General features: G+C 38.9%; 1 protein-coding gene across 1 annotated transcript; it reads right to left on the bottom strand.

Annotated features, from left to right (window-relative positions):
* Positions 1–7738: 7738 nt before the first annotated feature.
* Positions 7739–20802, bottom strand: LOC131525681 (catenin beta-1-like). The gene is made up of 16 exons (XM_058753577.1): positions 20626–20802; positions 14158–14207; positions 13398–13622; positions 13008–13261; positions 11924–12162; positions 11378–11579; positions 11091–11235; positions 10900–11003; positions 10476–10814; positions 10242–10400; positions 10038–10157; positions 9776–9926; positions 9464–9585; positions 9317–9377; positions 8649–8880; positions 7739–8566 (listed from the first exon to the last, which is right to left on the bottom strand). Exons 2-15 carry the CDS (start codon positions 14168–14170, stop codon positions 8675–8677), a joined length of 2340 nt encoding a protein of 779 aa, XP_058609560.1. The 5' UTR covers positions 14171–14207; positions 20626–20802; the 3' UTR covers positions 7739–8566; positions 8649–8674.
* Positions 20803–21718: the final 916 nt, after the last annotated feature.

Here is a 21718-nt window from a genome sequence, read left to right as displayed (position 1 = left end):
TGGAAAGTTGGAAAATTTATTTGATGATGTTTTTATGGTTAATTGATTAAAAAGTCTCAGACCGCACAAAGTTGTCCCAGGATGCTATTTCTGCAATAGGCGACGATACGTGACATTATGTGCATTATTTTAATAAATTAATGGTTCATTCACTGAGCTGATTTATTCAAACACTGATTCATTCAGATATTAAACCAATCAAAAACACTAATACATTCAGGAATGAAAATGAATAAATGACTGAACCATTCAATCACCCGATTTGTTCAAAAACACAGATTCATTCGGGAACGAAACAATGAGTGTGTCACCAAATCATTCAATCAACCGATTTGTTAAAAAATACTGATTGAATTATAGGAATGAAAGAAGTAACGATATACTGTATGTGTGTCACTAAATCATTTAATGAACTAATTTGTCCAAAAACACTAAGCCATTGAAAAATGCAACTATCTCTATGATTGATTCACTGAATCATTAAATCAGTTGATTTATTTAAAAACACTAAAATGAAACATCACTAAAGGTGTTGCTCTGAAAGATCCAATGAATTATTTTCATTGGCATATCAAAAATAATCAAAGTAACTGGCAGTATTTTGCCTAAGAGTTTAAGTTACTCAGCATCAACTGTATAAAAGTGCTGTATCATTGAAGCAATATCAAACTTGCAATCTGATTTGGGATAGGATCTTTTAATTTGAGCCAGCATGCAATGCCCTAGCAATCTTCCAGAACACCTTAGCAACTACGTGGATATATAATGTAGTAAAATGACTTTATATGCAGTAGGACTTTTTGTCTGATTTATACATGTCAAACACAAAGCTCAAGACAGACATGAAATGTTTCACGCATGTTACTCATGCGGATTACTTTGTGTATGCTTGTAAGCTGAGCTTTCATTAGCAATAGAGATTTCACCGGAGACTGAGGGATTGTCAATCACAATGATCTCTGCTGTGAGAAACACACATTGTCTTTGCTCTCTCACAAAGACACGCACATAACCAAGCTGCTTATTAGTGCAGATAGGGGAGTCTGGGAGGTCGTCGGGTCAAGAGATCACAGGTCACCGTGTCTGATTTCCCTGTGCACTGTCATAGGTTGGAGGGGGTGTGGTTTGCGATAAAACTGCCTCTGGCACTAAGACTGAGAATCTCTCCTAGCAAAGCATGATTGACACCCCTGCTGCCTCCAGCCTAGCGTGAGGGTTGTGAAGGTCATGTATACAGTATGTTTCAGAGAATCAATGCACACACACACACACACACACACACACACACTGCTTAAGGCCTGTAAATGGTGCAGGAGGTGAAGTTGCATTGGGAATATGAATATGAATATCAATTACGTTATAAAGAATTTGCATACATGCATGCATGATTAAGACTTCATATATGAGATAGCTGTGAAATACATAATCTAAGATGAAATAAACCAGTTGTAACTTTATCTAGGAAAAGTCCTCTTTGTGCTACTGTGCAAAGACAGGTGATATTCTAATCTCACTTCTCTGAGGACCCCTTCAGCTGTCTAACTGCAACCTGCCCCCATTTTCTTTTCCTTCATTTCAGTGCAACAAAGACTCTACTTAACAGATAATTACAGCCCAAGGCTCGGAGAGATTAAGAGACACTGGGAGAAAGAAAGAGAGAATATCAACTGAAATTGAGTTTTCAGATTTTTTCCAGATATAATTTTTTTGATCAAGGCTTCTCCTTCTACTTCTTCTCATCATTATTTTTTATTTTCATAATACTATTAATCTGGGGCATTATTATTGTTGTTATATTATTAACCTGGGGACATTATGGAGTATGAAAGTGAATGAATTTGAGCAATAACTTACTTTGGGAATTATTATTATTATTATATTAATCTTTGTGTGTTACTTTTATTTTACTACTAATAATAGAAATCATTATTATTTAATTAATAATAATAATAAATCATTATTATTAAATTATTATTATGATTATTAGTAGTAGTAGTAATAAATCATTATTATTAGTAGTAGTAGTGGTAGTAATAAATCATTATTATTAAATTATTATTATTAGTAGTAGTAGTAGTGGTAGTAATAAATCATTATTATTATTAGTAGTAGTAGTGGTAGTAATAAATCATTATTATTAAATTATTATTATTAGTAGTAGTAGTAGTGGTAGTAATAAATCATTATTATTATTATTAGTAGTAGTGGTAGTAATAATAGTAGTGTTTTACCGATTTCCAAAGTGCAATGTTATTGCTCAAATTGATTCACTTTCATACTCCATTATGTCTCAAGACTATGTTTGTCTCACAATGAATCTTAAAATTGTTTAAAAATGATCTTAAAAAATAGAATAATAAAATGAACAAAAATTAAGCAAACTGCCATCACAATAACAGTATCTATAAAGCTAAAAAAAAAAACAGTATATAAAGCTATAAAAGATAAACAATTTAAAAATAATAATAATAAACAAGATAATTTTGTCTTTGATTTGTTGAGAAATATTTAAGTTTAAATCAAAATCTCTGACCTTTGATAGATTTCGGTTTTGAGACATTGTTGAGATCTCTTTTGGAGCTCTGGAGGTACATTTTTACTCAAATCAAGTCTCCTTATGTTTGCAACTCTCCATTTAATCTCATTGCCGTCTAAGAAAAACAGCTGCGATATTACAGAGATCTCGTGTGATTTTATTTCCTGTGGGTTGCTACTGGAGTGCTGACATCATTATTATTATCTCTCAAGCTCTCTTTGCACAGATAATGAAGCTTCTCTCCTCTCACTCTTAACTAAAGCGCTTGTACATTAGCAGAAAACTCAGCGTCTCTGGGTTTATCTCTTAGTTCATCTCTTTTATCTGAGTAAAAAGCAGGCTTTCATCTCCCTGTTTCAAGTGTGCGTCTGTCCCCACCCAGCCTCTCTGCTTAACCAACAGACACCTGCACACATGTGCACGGATGTGCGTAAGCGCCAGAGTGCCTGTAAGTGCCTCTCCTGCCATAAACCCCCTGGTTGCCAGGCAACAGGCCCCTTGCTCTTGTCAGAGAGGCTGAATAAGCATGTCTGTGTGTGTGTGTGTGTGTGTGTGTGTGTGTCTGTGTGTGTGTGTTTATGGGGCTTCCCAACCTTTTATACATTGCATGCAAATACTCAAACTGCAAACGAATGGTGAATCAGCCAGTGCTAGGATTGTTGTGTCAGCTAATCACTCATGGCAGCCCGGCTGTATATTGATGATTGTTAGAAAAATACTTTTTGATGGTAGTTTGAATTGGTGTAGTAGAGTTTCTCTATGAGAGTAGCTCTGAATTAAATGACATTTTCTGATGATAATGAGAGTGATATTGACGGTGCAAAACTGGCTGGCACAACGCAGGTTCCAGTGTATTATTGTGTGGTTGCTAGGGTGTTCTGGGAGGTTGCTAGGTGGTTGGTTATTGGAACAAGTGAAAAATGACTCCATATCTCTATTATCATCATTCCTTGATATCCTTTAATCAAAGTCTATTAGGTTTTTGGCTTTTTTTTTTTTTTGGTCAGTTAGGTGATTTTAAACCTATTTTACTACTGACAAATCATTACAAGCAAACCATTTGATGAATAAGACGTTTTTATCTGACAAATTGCAGAATCTATTCAGATGAAAATCTTACAAACCTACACTTCACAGTAACAATTGCTGTTGTTGTGAGAAATAGGCAAAGATGGTCTTATTATTGGGAGATGCCAACCTCCATGGCTCGACAATTGGAGAAGGCACAAATGGTCAGCTTGGATCATGTGTACCTTGATAACCAATCACATTATAGACTTGACAGAGAATCTTGTCCGTGTTGTGCTGAAATGAATGAAGAGTGCCATGAACTAAATCCTGTTGCAAAACTGTCCATGACTTCTCTTATAAGACAGTTATTTTTAGCTAAAACTCAAAAAATAGACAAATCCAGAATTAAAATTTAATGTAAAAAAATGAGTAGGATACTCTCTATTCCTGATTACAATTCTGACAAAATCATGTTAAACACACACACACACACACACACACACACATACATATCTATGACACAAATACCATTTAGCCTAACATCTTAGCTCATACAGTACAAATTTGCACTTAACTTATGTATTCACAACACGCCGTTGCGCTTCGGGTGTCCCGAGTTCGAGTCCAGGCTCGCGGACTTTCCCCATCCTGTCCCTCTCTTTCTCTTCCACTTTGCTTCCTGTCGCCTCTGCACTGTCCTATCAAATTAAAGGCGAAAACACCAAAAATAAATCTTTAAAAAAAGTGTGATGTAATGATGTTACATTATTAATTTATATTATTAATGTTATAATATTATATAATGAAAATATCATTGTCAAATTTGTCCGGTGACTGAGAGAGCTCAACGTGCTGCAACTTCAGAAAACACATAGAAAAAGCACCAGCAAATTAAGAAAACGTCTTTATCAGTTTGACAGCCAGGGGTGCCGCTATGGTTTCCAGGCCCCCTGAACATCATTGACTCGGGACCCCCCCCTGTGATCATGTCTTGGGTTGGCCATATAAAACGCGTCCCGGGCCCCCTCTCCCTCGCCGGGCCCTTGGAATCGTCCTGAGTCATGAGCTAGGCTGTGTCGTGAATCTTTTTGACTGACTCACCCACCGATTCATTTTTTCACAAAGCGAAAAGAGCAATTTGTTAAAATAGCTCAAACAGTAGGCCTGTCCTAATGATACAAATCGCATATGACACACACAAAGGTTTCCAGACCTTTCCTGCTGACCTTTGCAAACATTGCTAATAAAGAAAAATAATCTCGAATTTATCTCCTCCCACAACTCATATGGCTCCAGAGAAAGAAACATGAACTGCTGTAAACTATTGTCTAGCTTGACACTTGCCGTCTTCACAGTGCAAGGACTGACAGACACTAGATCATGATCCGTCTGTGAGCTTTGATCTCGCGGACTGTCTCACTCAAACACACAGACGTCCACACAGGTGTGTTGCCTCGAGGTAAGGGAGTATGTGGGAGGGAAGGTCAGGGAGTTCTTGGGCTGTCTGTCTCTCTCATCAGGGCAACCGAAATCTCCCGTATTATGTCTTACCTTCTCTTTTTGGGATCTGACGATGTGACTTCTAAGAAAGTGTTATAGTTGCGTAACTTTTTATGCATTGCTGTAAGCATCTTATGGGGTTTGCCCTGTGTCTATTAAAACACACGTTTAATACTTTTGTTTTATCCACTTAACATTAATTGTCCAATAGTGGACATACATGAATCACAAGGGAATTCTGTCATTTATACTGTCATTATATATATATATATATATATATTTATTTATTTTTTCCTGGAATAAAAAGGCTGACTACTTTGTCTTGTTAAGTAGCATTCTTGTGCTCTGAATAAAAAGTTTTATTAGACATGGCACAAAATAAAAAATGTTTGGTTCTTAAGTGATATTTACACTCCCGTTTAAAAGTATGTGGTCTGTAGTTTCTTTGAAAGAAATTAATACTTTTATTCAGACATTTATAGACTAATGTTATAAAAGATGTCTATTTCAAATAAATGCATTAAAATAGAAAACAGCTATTTAGATTGTAAAATTTTGTTAAAATTACGGTTTTACTGTATTTTTGATCAAATAAATGCAGCCTTGGTGGACATAAGAGACTACTTTCAAAAACATGCTTACTGACCCCAAACATTTCCTTCACAAATCATGTCTCATATTTTATCTCAATTTATTAACACTCTTGTCACCCACCAGTACACTAAAACAATAAAACTTTATTTGGGGGGAAATGACACCACAACCGAGAAAAGCTGATAATATTTTCATGTAAAAAAAAAAAAAGGTTTCCAAGACATTTTTAATGTGACGATTATTAAATCATATGAAAAAAGAAGGTTTAAATTAATTTTAATTAAAATAATTACCCCTGTGTGACTGAAGTTAAAGAAACACCTACATAGTCAGGATCTTTGGGTCTTTGGCTCCTGTACTTTCCGAGGCTCATATAAGTCCATTGTATAGACATGTTGCCCTGCCCCCTGTCCAAACTGGGCAAATCCACCCCCCTCTCTTATTCTATCTGAAAAGGGGGGATGAGTGTGTTTTTTGTGGAGGCGGTGAGGGCTGCTCAGCACAAAGCGCTCTGGCAACACTTCAAACTACAGCCGCTGTTTGGCAAGGCCTCAGTGAAATTCCTCTCCCAACAGAAAAAAGAGGTGGAGGCAGAAAATGGAGACGTTCATAAAACTTCCATAGCGCAAGTTAAAATGCCGATGCATTACAGTTCATTTAATGGTAAAACAATCTATGTTTGTATAGATATCGAACAAACAAAGAGCCTTAAAGATAACCTCAGATAGGATGTACACTCCCCTGTAAACATGTAATCTATAAAAAGGTAACTCTATAAAGGCAACAGACTTGCAGCTTAAACAAATCAATTAAAAAGCACATCAAACATGAGATTAATGCATCGTATCAGAACTGCTGCCTGTTTGACTTAATTAAATCCGACTGACTTGAATCAGCCAGATAAACACGCTCTCTGATCTGAGGCTCATATGGATCCGATTTAGAAAAAGGGGGTAGCTAACAAACCCATATGCGTGCACAAGTGCAGATTTCATCGCCTGCCCTCGTCCCCACACATTCAGATAAGAGAACGGAAATCATCTCCACCCCTCCAAGGCTGATTCACTGATAATGAATCTTCAACTTTGATTTCACACAGACATATGGTAAGTGGCCTCCAGAGAAGTGGAAATGAATGGCAGGGAGCGGAGAAGGCAAACTCTGACCCAGTTAAACACATTCAAGTTTATAGGCATCTTATACCTGCACATAGTCAATATGGATTGTACTTCATAGATAGTACTTTAAAGATGAAAAATCTGCTGAAAATATTACTCCCCTTCAGCTTCAGGCCATCCAAGATGTAGATGAGCTTGTTTCTTTATTGGAACAGATTCGCAGTAACTTAGTATTACATCACTTGTTCACCAATGGATCCTCTGCAGTGAATGGGTGCCATCAGAATGAGAGTCCAAAAAACACAGTAATCCAATGAACTCCAGTTCATTAACATCTTGTATAGTGAAAAGCTGCATGTTTGTAAGAAACAAAATTAAAGCATTTTAATTTTAAAGTCACTTCTGACAAAAATATGAGTCCAGTCTATAATAATGTTTTTATCGTTTAATTAACAAGTCCATGCCTTGTTGTCCCCTCACATCAAAATCTACCGATTTCTTTAGAACTGTTTTTGCATCTAAACAGCACTTGAGCTGTGCATATTTCTCTCCTGATTCAGGTAAGATTTTCACTAGAGAAAACAATATTATGGGTAGGACTCATATTTTAGCCAAAAGCAATGGTTTGAAGTTTAAAAAAACATTTTAATGATGGAGTTGTTTCTTACAAACACAGCATTCCTCTTCACAGGATGTTGATAAATGGACTGGAGTTTTGTGGATTACTGTTTTTATCAATTGTTTGGACTCATTCTGACCATTGGTAAGCAAATTATGTAATGCTAAATTTTTCCAGACCGGTTCAGATAAAACAAGAAACAAACTCATCTACATCAGCGAATTTTCATTTTCAGGTTAACTACTGCTTTAAGGAATTAACAAGGAAATGAAAAGGGCCAAATAATGCAAAAACTATTTGTTTTATGAAAGTCACAGTTGCCTTTTATATTTAGGTATCACACAAACACAATGGAATAAAAGTCTTTTATTGATTAGCCATGTCATTATCCATGTTCCCAAAAGAAGCCGTATAGGCTAACAAACAATGACGTTGCTTCAATAGAGAGACTACCTCCAGATAGCATAGAAAAGATTTCTGTCTCTGTGTATACCTCATAAACCCCATCTACCCCCCACCCACCCTTGCTGCATCCACACCCTTTTTGGAACAATAGTGACATTGAAAACCGCTCAACGTTAAGCATTTTTTAAGAATGCATATAGTTTTTTGTACTCCCAACAACCACCATTTTAACTGATCATATAAAAAGCTACACATTGTTACACTTTCAGTCAGATTACATAGGAACTGAGATTAGTGTTGTACACTAGCACGTGATAAAGATCCAGAAACCAATGAGGCAAGTCCACTACAACTTAACACTATAGAAGACATTCAAATAATAATACAAATATGGAATACAAATTAAAAATGGCAGAAACAACAAAAACAGGTTTAAAAACCAAGCTAGGGTCAGTACCATGAAAAAGCTGATTTAAGGAAAAGGAAAAAAAAGAAAAAAAAAAAAAGTTAAAATAGTTCCATCTTAAAAGATCCTTTTCATGTGCACTCGTCAGCATCCACGTCACAATCCCTCTGTACTTGCATTTTTCCATCCAGGGCAAAAAACAAAAAAAAGGGGTCGTAGCAATAAAGGAGACTGATATCCATTTCCCCGTTAGACATCTCCCTTTCGTCTGCGACAAGTGTGTGTTGTGTGTCAGGCACTTTCTGAAACACTAGCCCACCCTCTGGCAAACCTTCCACGACTCTTCATTTCACAATGCAGATTCATTCAACATACAGCTGTGGAGAGACAGAAGTTCATTAATGTTCATTTTGAAGCTTGAGCAGAATGCAGTGAACAAATTTTTGAAGCTCATCTTACCTTCAATACTTGTAGACCGTGAGTGTCTAGAGGTCCGTGTCGAACCAGGCCAGCTGATTGGAGTCTGTAGGGGGCAGGCCATCCATCAGGTCCTGAGCATGGCCCAAGTCGGGCAATCCCTCTACGGGGTACTCTGCTCCAGGATGGTGGCCTCCTATCTCGTGCTCCAGCATGCCATCCATACCCAGACCATCCTGACCGTAGCCAGAGTGGAAAGAACGATAGCTGGGGTCTAAAAGGGATGAGAGATCGTGAGTCTTGTTGAAATAAATGTCTAAATGTTTAATTTCAAATGTTGTATGTATATAAAAAAAAAAAAAAAATACAATTCCTATTTATTTGAAAAAAATATTTATTCCATTTAAACTATTAAACTATATTATTTATTATGCATGTTATTTATTAAAGTGTAAATTAAAGTTAAACTATAACTTTTCATAGTTAAAATTAGTTCAGATAAACAAGAGCAAAAGAGCATTTTAAAAATTTAAATTAAATGTTTAAATAAAACTGTTTAAGCAGACATTTAAGTCAATACATTTAAACAAATGTGATAAAATAAAAGTAAATTTAAAATAAGTGATTAAAGGCTTATGAAATGAATTAAAAAAAAGGTTAATAAAAATAATTGAATTCATTTATAAATAAAATGAATAAAAATGTCTTACCATCTGGTCTGTATCCAAGAGGCTCTCCCTGAGCACCAATATCAAGGCCTAGGTCAGCAGTCTAAGACAAAAAAAAAAACATTGTTTATAAAAGTGGACTCATAGAACATTAATGGTCTTCGTCTGAGAGCAGATGAATGTTTGTACCTCGTTCCAGGCCATGGGCTCTGTTCTGAAAAGAGAGCTGGTAAGTTCCACAGAAAGACGTTTCTTGTAGTCCTGAGGCTTATCCTCAGACATGCGGAACAGAACTGCTGCAGCGTATGTGGCTATATAGAGACAAGTACACAAGAGAGAGTCAAGATTAAATGGAAAGCTTGCATGCGTCTGCTTCCATCCTTTAGCAGGTAATACAATCCACACCAAAGAAAGAAATTGGAAAGATTTGTCCACTGATATTAAGAGCATTTTTTTGTTATAATGCTGTATGGTATCTGTCAACAGGGGGCAGTCACTCACCCACTCCCTCATTCCTGGAGTGTAGCAGCTCTGTGAGAGGTGCCGTGGCTCCTTCTGCCTCAATAGCTTCTGCTGCCTCCTTATCCTGAGCCAGCTCACACAACACTCCTGCCGCTACCCGCTGGATGTTCTCAATAGGAGAATACAGCAGCTACAGAGCAAAATAAACACTTTAAGAAACTCACAGGGTTTACAAGATCACAACAGCAGCGATCTTGCATGTAGATTGTGTGAACGTAGGTAATCAGCAAGTTAGTCATACTTGTACGAATAAGGGGATGGTGTTGAGCCCCCTGATGACGATTCTGTTGTGTACGTCTCTGGCCAGGATGTGAAGTGCTCCAGTACAGCCTTCCACAATCTCCTCCATACGAACTCCCTCCTAAATATTACAAATCAGACAATTCGTTTCATTTAAATTTTCCACAAGCACAGAAAATGCCTACAAAAACCAAACTTAACTCACCACAAACTGTTGCTGTGTGCCACCCATTGAAGTGCGCCTTTGGGTGTCCTGGTGTGCCCTAACCAGCAATTGGACCAACCGGGGAATCGCACCCTGCTCACGGAGTGGCGCATGATTGGCTGGGCATAGCGCCAGATTACGGATCAGACCAACCGTGGCCTAGAAGGATGTGGGAAGACTCATTAGAATGTGTGATATTTCAAAAGATCAAGCGCAGAAAAACTGGCCACATACCTTAATTAACGGCCAGTGTGAGGGTGGGTGCAGCAGTTTGACCACTACAGGCAGACCGTAGTGAAGACGCACTGCATTCTGGGCCATCTCAGCATCTTGGTGTCTGGATGTTAGATGGCGTAGTGCACAAACAGCAGGTTCGGTGATGTCCTCCCTGTCGCCAGCTCTGAGAACAGTACGGACCAGGGCCTCGATTCCACCCACTTGGCAAACCATCATCTTGTTCTTGTAGTTGTTACACGTGAGGTTGGAGAGTATGCCGGCGGCACATGTGACCACATTGATGTCATCTGAGGCAAGTAGCTGAACCAGAGTGCCAAGGAGTCCTTCCATCCCTTCCTACAAGGCAAAATGTTACTTTAATAAAAGTTGTTCAAATATTTGTGACATCAAACTGAACCGTTAATGGTTTGCATGAATTTACCTGCTTGGTGGCAGCATCTGACAAGTTTCTGAGAGTCCACAGGCAGTTTTGAACCAGGCGCTGACTGGGATCTGTCAAGTGAAGACCAAGAGCCTGCATACCACCTGAAACGCACATAGAAGCGCAAGATGAGACCCTGACATAACATACATGAACGCATGCTTGATTGGCACAAGCAGAAATGAACGTACCAGCCTCAACAATGGCAGGTTTGTTGCTGGAGCACACAGACAACACCTTCAGCACACGACTTGTGGTCCAGAGCAGTTTCTCATAGGTGTATGTTCTCATGATGTTGACCAGAGCTTGAGGTCCTCCACTGGCCAGAATGATCAACTGTGGCGGCAAGAGTTGAGATAAATTAATGAGTACATCTAGTATGTATATATATATATACACATACACACACACACACACACACACACACACACACACACTTCCACCCAGTTGGCAAGACCAATGCATGCAATGCATGTACCTTGCTCTCCTGGTTGCCGTATGCCAGGATCTGCAAGCAGTCTGTGGTGATGGCAAGGAATTTGACATTGGTTTTATTGAGCAGGGCCACCATCTTCTGGAGTCCTCCAGCTAGACGGACAGCCATTTTAGCACCTTCCTGATGGAGCAGGAGGTTGTGAAGGGTGGTGATGGCATAGAACAGCACACTATCTACGGGGGACCTGAAAACACGATCATGTAATATCAATTTAGTGGAGAACCGGTACAAGTAGGACAACACAAGAAAGGATTAAACCAGTGGTTTCAAACTCAATTCCTGGAGTGCCACAGCTCTGCGCCAACCAGCTCCAAAATTACACCTGCTTGGAAGTTTCTAGTGATCCTGAAGGCCTTGATTAGCTGGATCAGGTGTGTTTGATTAGGGCCGGATTTAAACTGTGCAGAGCTATGGCCCTCCAGGAATAGAGTTTGAGACCAATGGATTAAATCTTCAGCATCATGTTCAAATTTAGTAATTCTAGACTAAAGCACCCGTGCACCAACTTTTCTTCTTCGGTGCTCTTACCCCAGCATCTTGACGAGGGCAGGGATTCCTCCTGACTTAAAGATGGCGAGGAGGCCCTCTCTGTGATGGGACAGGTTGTGTAAGGTCCCGGCAGTACAACGGGCAGTCTCTACGTCATTGGTGTTCTGCATGGTCCTCACGATGGCCGACACCATCTGGGGAGAGCGCATGATGGCGTGGCGAGAAGCCTCTTTCTTGGAGAGCTGGTGCACCATCACTGCGGCTTTGTTCACCACCACCTGGACAGGAAGAGCGAATAAGGGGGACGTGAGTTGGAGCAGATTTGAAATTGCTTGGCTACTTGTCATTTAGCAGTGCAACTGCAGAGAAAAATCTGGAGTGAATAACTAATTTGCTTGTCAGATGCAGAAATCTTTCAAGGGTCACTTCAAACTAGTGATTTTCTCTACCAATCTCAGATCTGCCAACAGGAAACCACTACCTTATGCAAATGACAACATCCAAAAGCAAAACTTAAGGTGATTCAGACAGAACTGTCATTGCGTCAAACTTTAAGACACTATATAGCTAAAAATAATCTTAAATGAAGGTTCTTTTTGCTAAAGGATCTTCCATTTTTAGCTTCAGCTGCAAATAAATGTTCCCTGAAGCAGGAAAGCAAATCTTGTCAAAGGAAAAGTCACAATTTTAATGGCTTAACAAGCATCAAGTATTAGGGCTGTGACGGTCGCCATAACCGCGTCACCGGTGCTTGATTGCCACTGGCGGTAATGCGCGTGACGTCACACATAACAAGCATAAAATACAAAGTTTTGGATACAAGTGCAATAACCGTAGCAATAGAATTTGGTATTTATAGCAATTATAGAATTTTAAATCTAACATCTTCCTATATAAAAGCCAAGGTAGGCTTAAGCATTAGTGTTTACATTCTAATTGTTATCAGGCCAATGCAGATTTTCCAGGATGTGACTGAAGTTGTTACGAATTATTTAGGCTACTTTCATAGCGTAGTGTTTTGCAGGCTGCGTTGGTTGGTCCATCACGGAAGTTGGTCCATCACCACCACGGTGGTAAAAATCTGCTACAGTCACAGCCCTATTAAGTATGGGACGTTTCTAACCTGGTCCTCATCGTTGAGAAGTTTGGTGAGCTCAGGTATTGCTCTGGTGGCCAGTTCAGCATCATCCTGGTAGTTAATGAGATTGACAACAGCATGTTTGAGCATTTGGGAAGGCTCGGCCAGCCGCTGCACATTGGTGGGGTGGGCAGAGTCAAACTGGGTAGAAGTAATCTGCATGCCCTCATCGAGAGTCTCAGGAAACATGGCAGCACGGACACGCTGTGCACGAGTCATGGCATACTGCCCATCCAGGTCTAAGAGAGGAAGTTTGTGATTAGCCAGACAGGAAGCAGACAGGAAAAGAGCAAGCCTGAAAATATCCAGTTAGAGGGGCTTCCATTTTTTTCCTAATACAAACATCATGTGTTGGAAGCAAATACTGCCACATACCTGTCACCTGCTCAGGTGTGAAGGGCTGGTTGAAGCCCTGCTCCCACTCATAGAGCACCTGGTTGTCCAGATCCTCCTCCTCAGGGTTGCCTTTGCCTGACAGAGACGGCGCTGTGGTGGTGGCCCCAGAGTGAATACCTGAATCCAGGTAGGACTGCTGCTGCCAGTGACTCACAGCGGCTTTACGATCCTGCTCCATGGCCATATCAAGCTCCATAAGGTCAGCTACATGACATAAGACATCAACGTCAGACATTCAATTTAAAGTTCTTCCAGACAGAATTTTTTGGATCTACTCTAAAGTCTAATGATCATGCAATATTCCTACACCTCATTGAATTTGCAGTTAAGATATTGCATATTTCAACACCTGCTGCTGCAGTGACCTCTATTAAAGCATTGCCGCTATTTTTTTATTGCAATATCAGCAAAAGCTATATTCATGAATAAGTTCTACACCAATACAATTAGGACTTCTAGTCTGAAATTAACTGTGGTTAACTTATAACTAGACGCAAAAAAGCCCATCTGAAATCTTAATTCTAAATGTTAAATTTGGAAATGCTATTTCAATTCCATAGCAATACAAACAGCATTTAGTATTCTTGGCGATATACTGGGTCTGTGAGGGTTAACCCAAATCATTCAGTAAATAAACCTGTTCTTTATCAGCTCATCTGTGTTTGTGTCTGCGTCAAGCAGCGGAGTCATAGGACAAACATGCTGATAAACTGACAGATTAACTTAGAAAAATACTCACACTGGGTAGCCATCGTTGCGTCAATCCCTCAGCCTGAGCGACGTCCAAACCTGTAGAAAAAAAATTAAACCGATAAGGACAAAAATAAAACTACACAACAGAACCTGTCAAGCATAGAAAGGTCAAGAGTGAGCTCCATTTTACAAATTAGCAGCAACATTTGGCTATTCCCCCCTCAGACACCAGCTGTTTTACAAGCGAGAAAGAGGCTTTAATCTACATTACAGACCCTAAAGGTAGTGTTAACTATGGGAAACTCCCCTCATTTAGTCTGTAGGGTGTCACGCGAGAAGTCGAGAGAGGGAGACGGGATGGTGAGTCATCTTGGCAATGCCAGTAAAAACATGCTGAGGGGGTTAGTCAGCTTCATTCATCCAAAGCTGATGAGAACAATACAGCATCAAGCACCACAAATTATGCGATTATAAACAGCCCGAGGACACGAAACCAACACTGATCTTAAGTTGCTTATTAGGATCTTAACTTAATAAAATCAGATTTACCTGTTTTGCTATTAAAGCGGCAAATTTCACTTTAGGTTGTAGCCCATTATTCGGGGTTAATGGGATAGACCCAAATTACAAGAAAAAGAAAACAAGCATCAAGTTTCACAATAAAAGTGTAACCAAATTGTCAGTTTTAGGTTATAAATAATCAGCCACTTACAGGTGACTCACGCTGAAAACTTTCACCCAATTATATATTAAGGGGGTGGGGGGTTTAGATCACTACAGAAACAGATCATGTAATTTGCAAGCAAATGAAAAACAATGAACATACCCTAACCTGTAGGGCCAAACAGGAAATGATTACAAGAAAACAAAAATGCATGAAGTAAATACTAAAATCACCAACTAGACTATTTACAATTAAGCAAAAAAAAAAACAATCTTGTTCAAAAGAAGCTGAATGGAGTGCAACAACTGAACAGAACACAGGGACCTCAAGACAGATTAAGAACTTGGACTATTTTTAACTTGACACACTGTCAAAAAAAATGCAACCTTCATCTTGCAAGATGCTTAAGTGTACATGACTGCGACTTTTCCAAGAGTTTTTTTTTACATGAAAGAAAGCTGACAGCATTATTCTGTGCTTTAACTGGCATTTAAAGAATGGTACAGCAGGAAAAAAAAAATAAAATAAAATAAAGTAGTCTATAAAGTAGTATAAGTAGTTTATAAAGTAGTCTCTTATGCTTACTAAGGCTGCATTTATAATTGTGATTCCATGTAATAGTATTACAAATGTAAAAAAGATAAAACAGTCTTATTTTAATCTATTTTAAAATGTGATTTCTTCCTGTGATGGTGAAGCTGAAGACTGGAGTAATGGCTGCTGAAAATTAAAGCGTTAAATGATCCTTCAGAAATCATTCTAATATGCTGATTTGGTGCACAAGAAACATTTCTTATCAATGTTGAAAACAGTTGTGCTCTTTAACATTATAGTGGAAACTGTGATTCATTTTTTTTTCAGGACGTTTTGAATAGGAAGTTCATTCATGTGGAACAAAAAAAAAAAAAAAAAAAAAAAAAAAGGGCTCTTGTAACAAACATCTCAACTGTTACTTGTCAACAATGTGTCTCCTTGCTGAATAGATCTTAATTTCTTTAAATTCTTAGTGAACCCAAACCTTTGAACGATAGTGTATAAACCATTTACAAACAATATGCATCTGCTAGAGAACATGTAAGTGTCTGAAGTTAAATCAGTGCTATAATGACCTCTCTAAACCTCAGATGCCTGGAATTCTCCAGTCTCTCACATACAGCCTCAGGCTAGTGATGCCAGTTCATGGGGTAGAGGACACATTTAGAAGCGTGAAGAGATGCCACAACGAAACGAAAGCTGCCAAACATTTAGAATGTGAAAAGTTTCCTCGCGCTGTCCTCAAACCAGAACAGTCGATTTTTATTTCAATAGGAAACTGCTCATGTCTGCGTCAAGGCCAGTCTTCCTTCATGGGCCTTCAGTGCGCCAAGCAGCAATTAAATCAATGAAATGAGTTGAACATCTCTCCTCATCTCCAAAACAACAACAACAAAAAAACCCTGAATGCCGTCTTAATCAACGCATCTTTCAGTATAAGTCAGCATCAGATTAAACTCTTCCATAGAAAGAGGTTAATTATTAGCCTTACTCACTTGAGGGGACATTTTCAGAGAATAAATGTCGAGAAAGCGGACAAGCCTTGGAAACGGAAACGTTGACAAAATCTGTCTTCCTGCTGCAGCGGAGAACATCAGCTTTCACATCCTGCAAGCCTCAAAAGACCCAATATGCGTCATGATATCAGGGTTAAATGTAAAGTACATACTGTGACAACATGGGAAGAATCCGAAAGGCTTGTTTCCAACTTTACACATTAGGCAACATCAATCAGTGTGGTTGACCCGACCACACATCCTAAGAATTAATTTGGTGCCGTGGAAAGGAAGAGCATCATGTGGCAAAGGGAACCAGTGCAAGTTTACAGCCATGAACAGTTCAAACTTTCACAACTAAAACCTAGTGCTTGACCAATATGGATATTTGTATAGCCAATGCAGATATCCTTCAAGGTTTGTAAAAAATGTAAATATTTGTTAGATATTCAAGGCCTTGTTTAAATTATGAGTGCGCATTTGCTGAATACTAATGGTGGATGAGGAATAATATTTGCACTTTCTATCACTGATCAAAAAGCAAACAATATTTTCATACAAGTTTTTTAACAGTTCTAATAATAAGTTAGACATAATTGTTAAACACATCCAGTAAACTAATGAGGACAGAATGAGAGCGCCATGCGAGCTCAGGCATAGAATTAAAATTCCTCCTGACATGGTCAATGCCGATAATGAACAAATCCCAAATATTGGATGACATATCGGCTGACCACTGGACACAGTGGCACTGGGATGAAGTGTAATAACACAAACCGAGAGAATAATCTGCACACCAGTGAATGCTTTTAAAGCTAGAAGATTATTATTGTGACCATAACAGTAAAATAAATAAAAAAAATACACATACATGTATATACACACACATGTATATAGAAGCCTGTTTTTAAATGGCTAAATTTAGGAGTCAGTTATGAAACTTAAAATCACTGAATTGCATTAGGTACTTCATATTTTAAAAATTCTATGAATTAATACATAATCATCTACTCAAGTCTATTTGGAAATCTGCTGACATTTTTTGTGAAGATCTGCAAAACGTATTTAAACATAGTAAAATCCCTAAAATCAGAAGAAGAAAAAAAAAAAAAAAAAAAGACAAAAGCACATTAAAAAAAAACACTACAATAAAAAGAAAATCATACGTAATGCCACTACACGTGTGTTGGCAACTGAAACCATTATAAAAATTCACTGAAGCACTGAATTAACATGTAAAGAAAACTTCCAGAGCTTAAAAATCTGACATCTGAGGAGACTGCAGGTTATTCCAAATTAACAAAAGTGTCAAGTGAATTGAACTTCTACAGATGTCCCATGGTCACGGGTGCAGAGACTGTGTGAATCAGAACACAGCACAAGTCACATGCACCCCAGAGCTCTTGTGCTAAATTGCAAACCTCTGCAAGTAGGTTAAGTGCTGGTTCTCAGCTGGATGAGCATCCAGGCTGTCTGAGAACATACGGCTGAGTGAGAACAGCTTTTAATGATGAAGCTGCAGAATCACAGTGTCATACTTCACACGGTCACCAAAAGAACCACCTGGGTACATACAGCATTTTAAAGCACTATTGTAGCATAATATTTCGACATGACCTCCAAAATAACATCAAGAGCTGCTTTCACATACAGGTATTTACAGAAAACCTTGCTTATGATAACATCCTGCAGTCAGCGCTGGACATTCCTTTCCTGTGTGTGTGTGTGTGTGTCTGCATGACACAAGATACAGCACTTCAAATACAGGCCTGCACTGAAAGACCCCGCTAGCGGGAAATACATCGCTGTGAAGCCCTGCCAATGTTAATAAATTAGGCTTTTTAAGGGTGCATGTGAAGGCAGAGGGATGATTTGAGAGCAAACAGAGGCAGCTGTGGTAGTTTATGTAAAATGCATGCGTAGTCCTCCACAGTGGTGAGACTGACCTGGAATTAATTTACCAGACAATAAACACTGAAGGGAGTCAGACACGAACTTACAGGGTTTTCCTTGCGGCACCAGTCAGCATTCCATACAGGCGCACGGGAGGCGGACATTCAGACGAATCACTGTGTGATTATGGGACGGATTTGGAAACTGAACCTTCAAAGTAAAGGAAGGCCGTCTGATTAGCCCTCTTAATGGGCTCGTTTAAGGTTTATTCACTGTATCCTGTTAACACAAGCTGAACTGTTGCAGCACAGGGCTGGTGCAAGCAAAGCGGTTTACAATCAGTGCTGTCAAATGATTAAAATCACATCCAAAATAAACGTTAGTTAATGTGTGTGCACTGTGTATATTTATTATACAAATACATACATGCATGTATATATTTAATACAAATATTAAGTTCATATTAAATATATAATCCGAATATAAATGTAAATATATACTGTATGTGTGTGTATTTATATGTACGTAAATATACACAGTACACAAATATTATGAGCACAAAAACTTGTTTTGGATGCGATTAATCGTTTCACAGCACTATTTTCAATAGCCACTCAAGAAGTGGTTCTCTGGTAGTTTTGGGTGGATTGTCCCTTTAACACTATTTATCGCTTTACAAACTTTTAGTTTTTGCTGATGACACAAAATAACAGATTTTAAACAGAGCTGACAGCCCCGTTCACACAAAGAACGCTAACTATTTCTTATATATTCAATTCCACTGATTTTTTTCTTCAATAAAACGAACAATGAAAGTGAATATACTACTTTAGGCAACGTCGTCAGACACATTTGAAACATAAGGTCGAGTGACAAGTTTTGTTTTTGGGTAAACCATTTCTTTAAACAGTCTTTTGTTGAAAGCATTTGATAGAATTTACAAAAGCAAACATGTATAAGGATTAGACAAGCAACATCTTCGGTTTGCTGAAAGCAGCATAAATGCATCCTCAGTATAACAAGCCCAATTACGTTCCAAAGGCGATCATTTTCTTAGGTTCTTCCATAAACTCGGCATTTCTGTGTATTATGGGAAACCGAGGTTGTTTTTAAACAAACTGCTGCGGGTATTTCCCACACAGGTACGAAACCCAAAATACGCTCGCCGCTAAAAACGCGACCACACACGCGTAATCGTGGAAGAGTTTCGACCTCCTTCAGTTTCCACCGCGCACTCTGCCGTCGGACCTTAGCCCCGCCCACACTTCCTCCAGCGGAGGCGCGCGCGGCGGCTGATCTGAGGTCAGCTCCGCCGAGCCTCTCAAGGTGGGTACTCTAACTAAAGTGTGTGAAACAGCTGTTCCAGACTCTGGGAGCAGAGAAACCCGAGCCCCTCCTAAAGCATGCAGGAATTCGGCCATCGGGGCCTTTGTTTCGAGGAAGAGTAATGAACCCTGAAATGTTTCGACTCCGTTTAAAAACTAACTTGCAAACCGGCCTATCGGATGACAGAGAAATGCGACTGTAACTATAACATCACACCAAATCTGAGAGGAGACTAAAACGGGATAATTCCTATAGCAAATTCTTACTCTCTTCCTGACAAATCACGCATATCATTTCAAACGAATGAAACTGACAATCCATCCAGCAACACTTTAAGAAAACAACTGTAAATAATATAACTCATTTCAAGCTAACGCTAGCTCACTTCAAATTGACTTACAGGAGTTTCACATCACACTCATTTCAGGTTGACTAACGTGTACGTATTATTGCAGCAGAACAGAAATATTTTACAGATAGGTTAAGGAAAAATAGATTTTTCTCCATTCTCACGATTCGTTAAAACTATTGCGTTTCTTGCAGACATACTTCCACCCGACTGACTTGGCAATCTTACAGACTATAAAAATCATAATCTATCGGCTCGGTTTTCATTATTATTTTTAAGAGACAAACTACACAAATAAAAAAGTTCCCCGGTATGTCTGACGACATGAACTGTTGAAGCGGAGACTACCTAATATTCAAGGGTACAATATTAGTGTGAAAACCAACACGGAGAGTCCCTGGTGAAATCATGTGTTTCAACCAATATTCTTGTTCATCGATTGAGATCTGCTGCTAGCTCGCTGCTCGAGCCACAGAACTGAATGAAAGCTAACGTTAGCCGACGTTAGCCAGTGTTTGCGGAGCTACCGTAAACAAACACAAGAGTCAATGTGCGTTGTGCATAAACCTGCAATTTAGAGGAAACAGAGTGTAAAATAAAAAGCAAAAACCTAAACGAGGCGTTTTTAAATGCTCAGCTCGCGGAAGGTAGATCCAGCCTCAGGTCGAGCGTGGAAAACCCTGGGAAGATCCTCCCGATGCTCCAATCTCCAAAATACAAGGAGTTGAATCAATCCGCGTTTAAAAAGCTTACCTGAAATTAAAAAGATGAGTCCCTTTGTTTGGCCGGCGAAACCTGACCGACGCGTCGGTATCCTAGTAGCAATGAAACAGCCAAGCCAGCCGGTGAGATTCCCGGACGGGTCGCTGTTCTCCTGCGTTTAGCGGTGCGGCAAACCTTCCGCGCTGATGTGAATCTAGATCTTAAAATGGCGTCGCTCAGATGCAGCTCTTATACGAGGAATGCAGTTCATGTATCCTACCGCATCCGAAAAACTAGGGCGCAGCAGCAGCTTAGTCCGGCATGAAGCCAAGCGTTAGTATTATATGTATAAGGTGACAAGTGATAATCACCAAATACGTTTTTATATTCCAAGTACCTCATCTGAGGTCTAGATGTTTTTTAGTCGACACCGGGAATGTGGTATGCGCGGAGTAATATAGCAGCTACAGGAAGGGCGAGGTGCGTCCATTAGGTTGGAATGTGGGTGTTTTGAATGGGATGTCGGGAGCAGCTATACAAAGGTAACATTTGTGTTAGGGATACAGCAAACGCTGCTCATGCTGCAGGATGGTTAACTTAAGTTACACCTTTTTTCCCCCTCTTTTACCAAATTTCTTGTAACATTTTTTTACTGCTTTATCTTTGTTAAATCATTAGGACCAAAACGGACACTTAACACTGTAACAGTTTCGCTCATGCAGTAGACCTACAGCTGTCACTGTATATTTTGTGGTTTATAAAGAGTGTTCGCCATTTAATTTAACTGTAAGAATGAGTCAGTTTCGAAAAAAACCCCAAACAATATTCTTTTTACTTTAGCAAATGTAGCTGTTTGCTTTTAAACGGTTTTTTCTTTCTTTTTGTGATTTTACGTAAGTAGTCTAAAATCATGTGATTTCTTGTTTACAAAGGCATTTAACAATTCACATCCAACCTAAAAACAGTCACAATATAAATGAATACAGACATAAAAGAAAGAACAAATGCTGTAAATATTTTGTATGTTTTTATTATTTCAACAAAGGTAAAAAACAAAAAAAAACATGCCCATCTGAAATTCACATATCATGTTAAAAACTAGCAGATTAAAATATAATGATTATAGAATAAGGAACACACATAC

The sequence above is a fragment of the Onychostoma macrolepis genome, chromosome 19 (genome assembly GCF_012432095.1).
Source record: "Onychostoma macrolepis isolate SWU-2019 chromosome 19, ASM1243209v1, whole genome shotgun sequence".
NCBI classification, from domain to species: domain Eukaryota; kingdom Metazoa; phylum Chordata; class Actinopteri; order Cypriniformes; family Cyprinidae; genus Onychostoma; species Onychostoma macrolepis.
This window is presented reverse-complemented; position numbering and strand designations above follow the sequence as displayed.

Bases quoted from the DNA above. Each gene is read 5' to 3' on its own strand.
- LOC131525681 (XM_058753577.1), bottom strand. The intron at 12,163-13,007 runs GTTAGAAACGTC...CTTCCTGTCCAG, and splicing joins TTCTCAACGATGAGGACCAG to GTGGTGGTGAACAAAGCCGC. The intron at 11,004-11,090 runs GTACGTTCATTT...TGTGCGTTTCAG, and splicing joins ACCTGCCATTGTTGAGGCTG to GTGGTATGCAGGCTCTTGGT.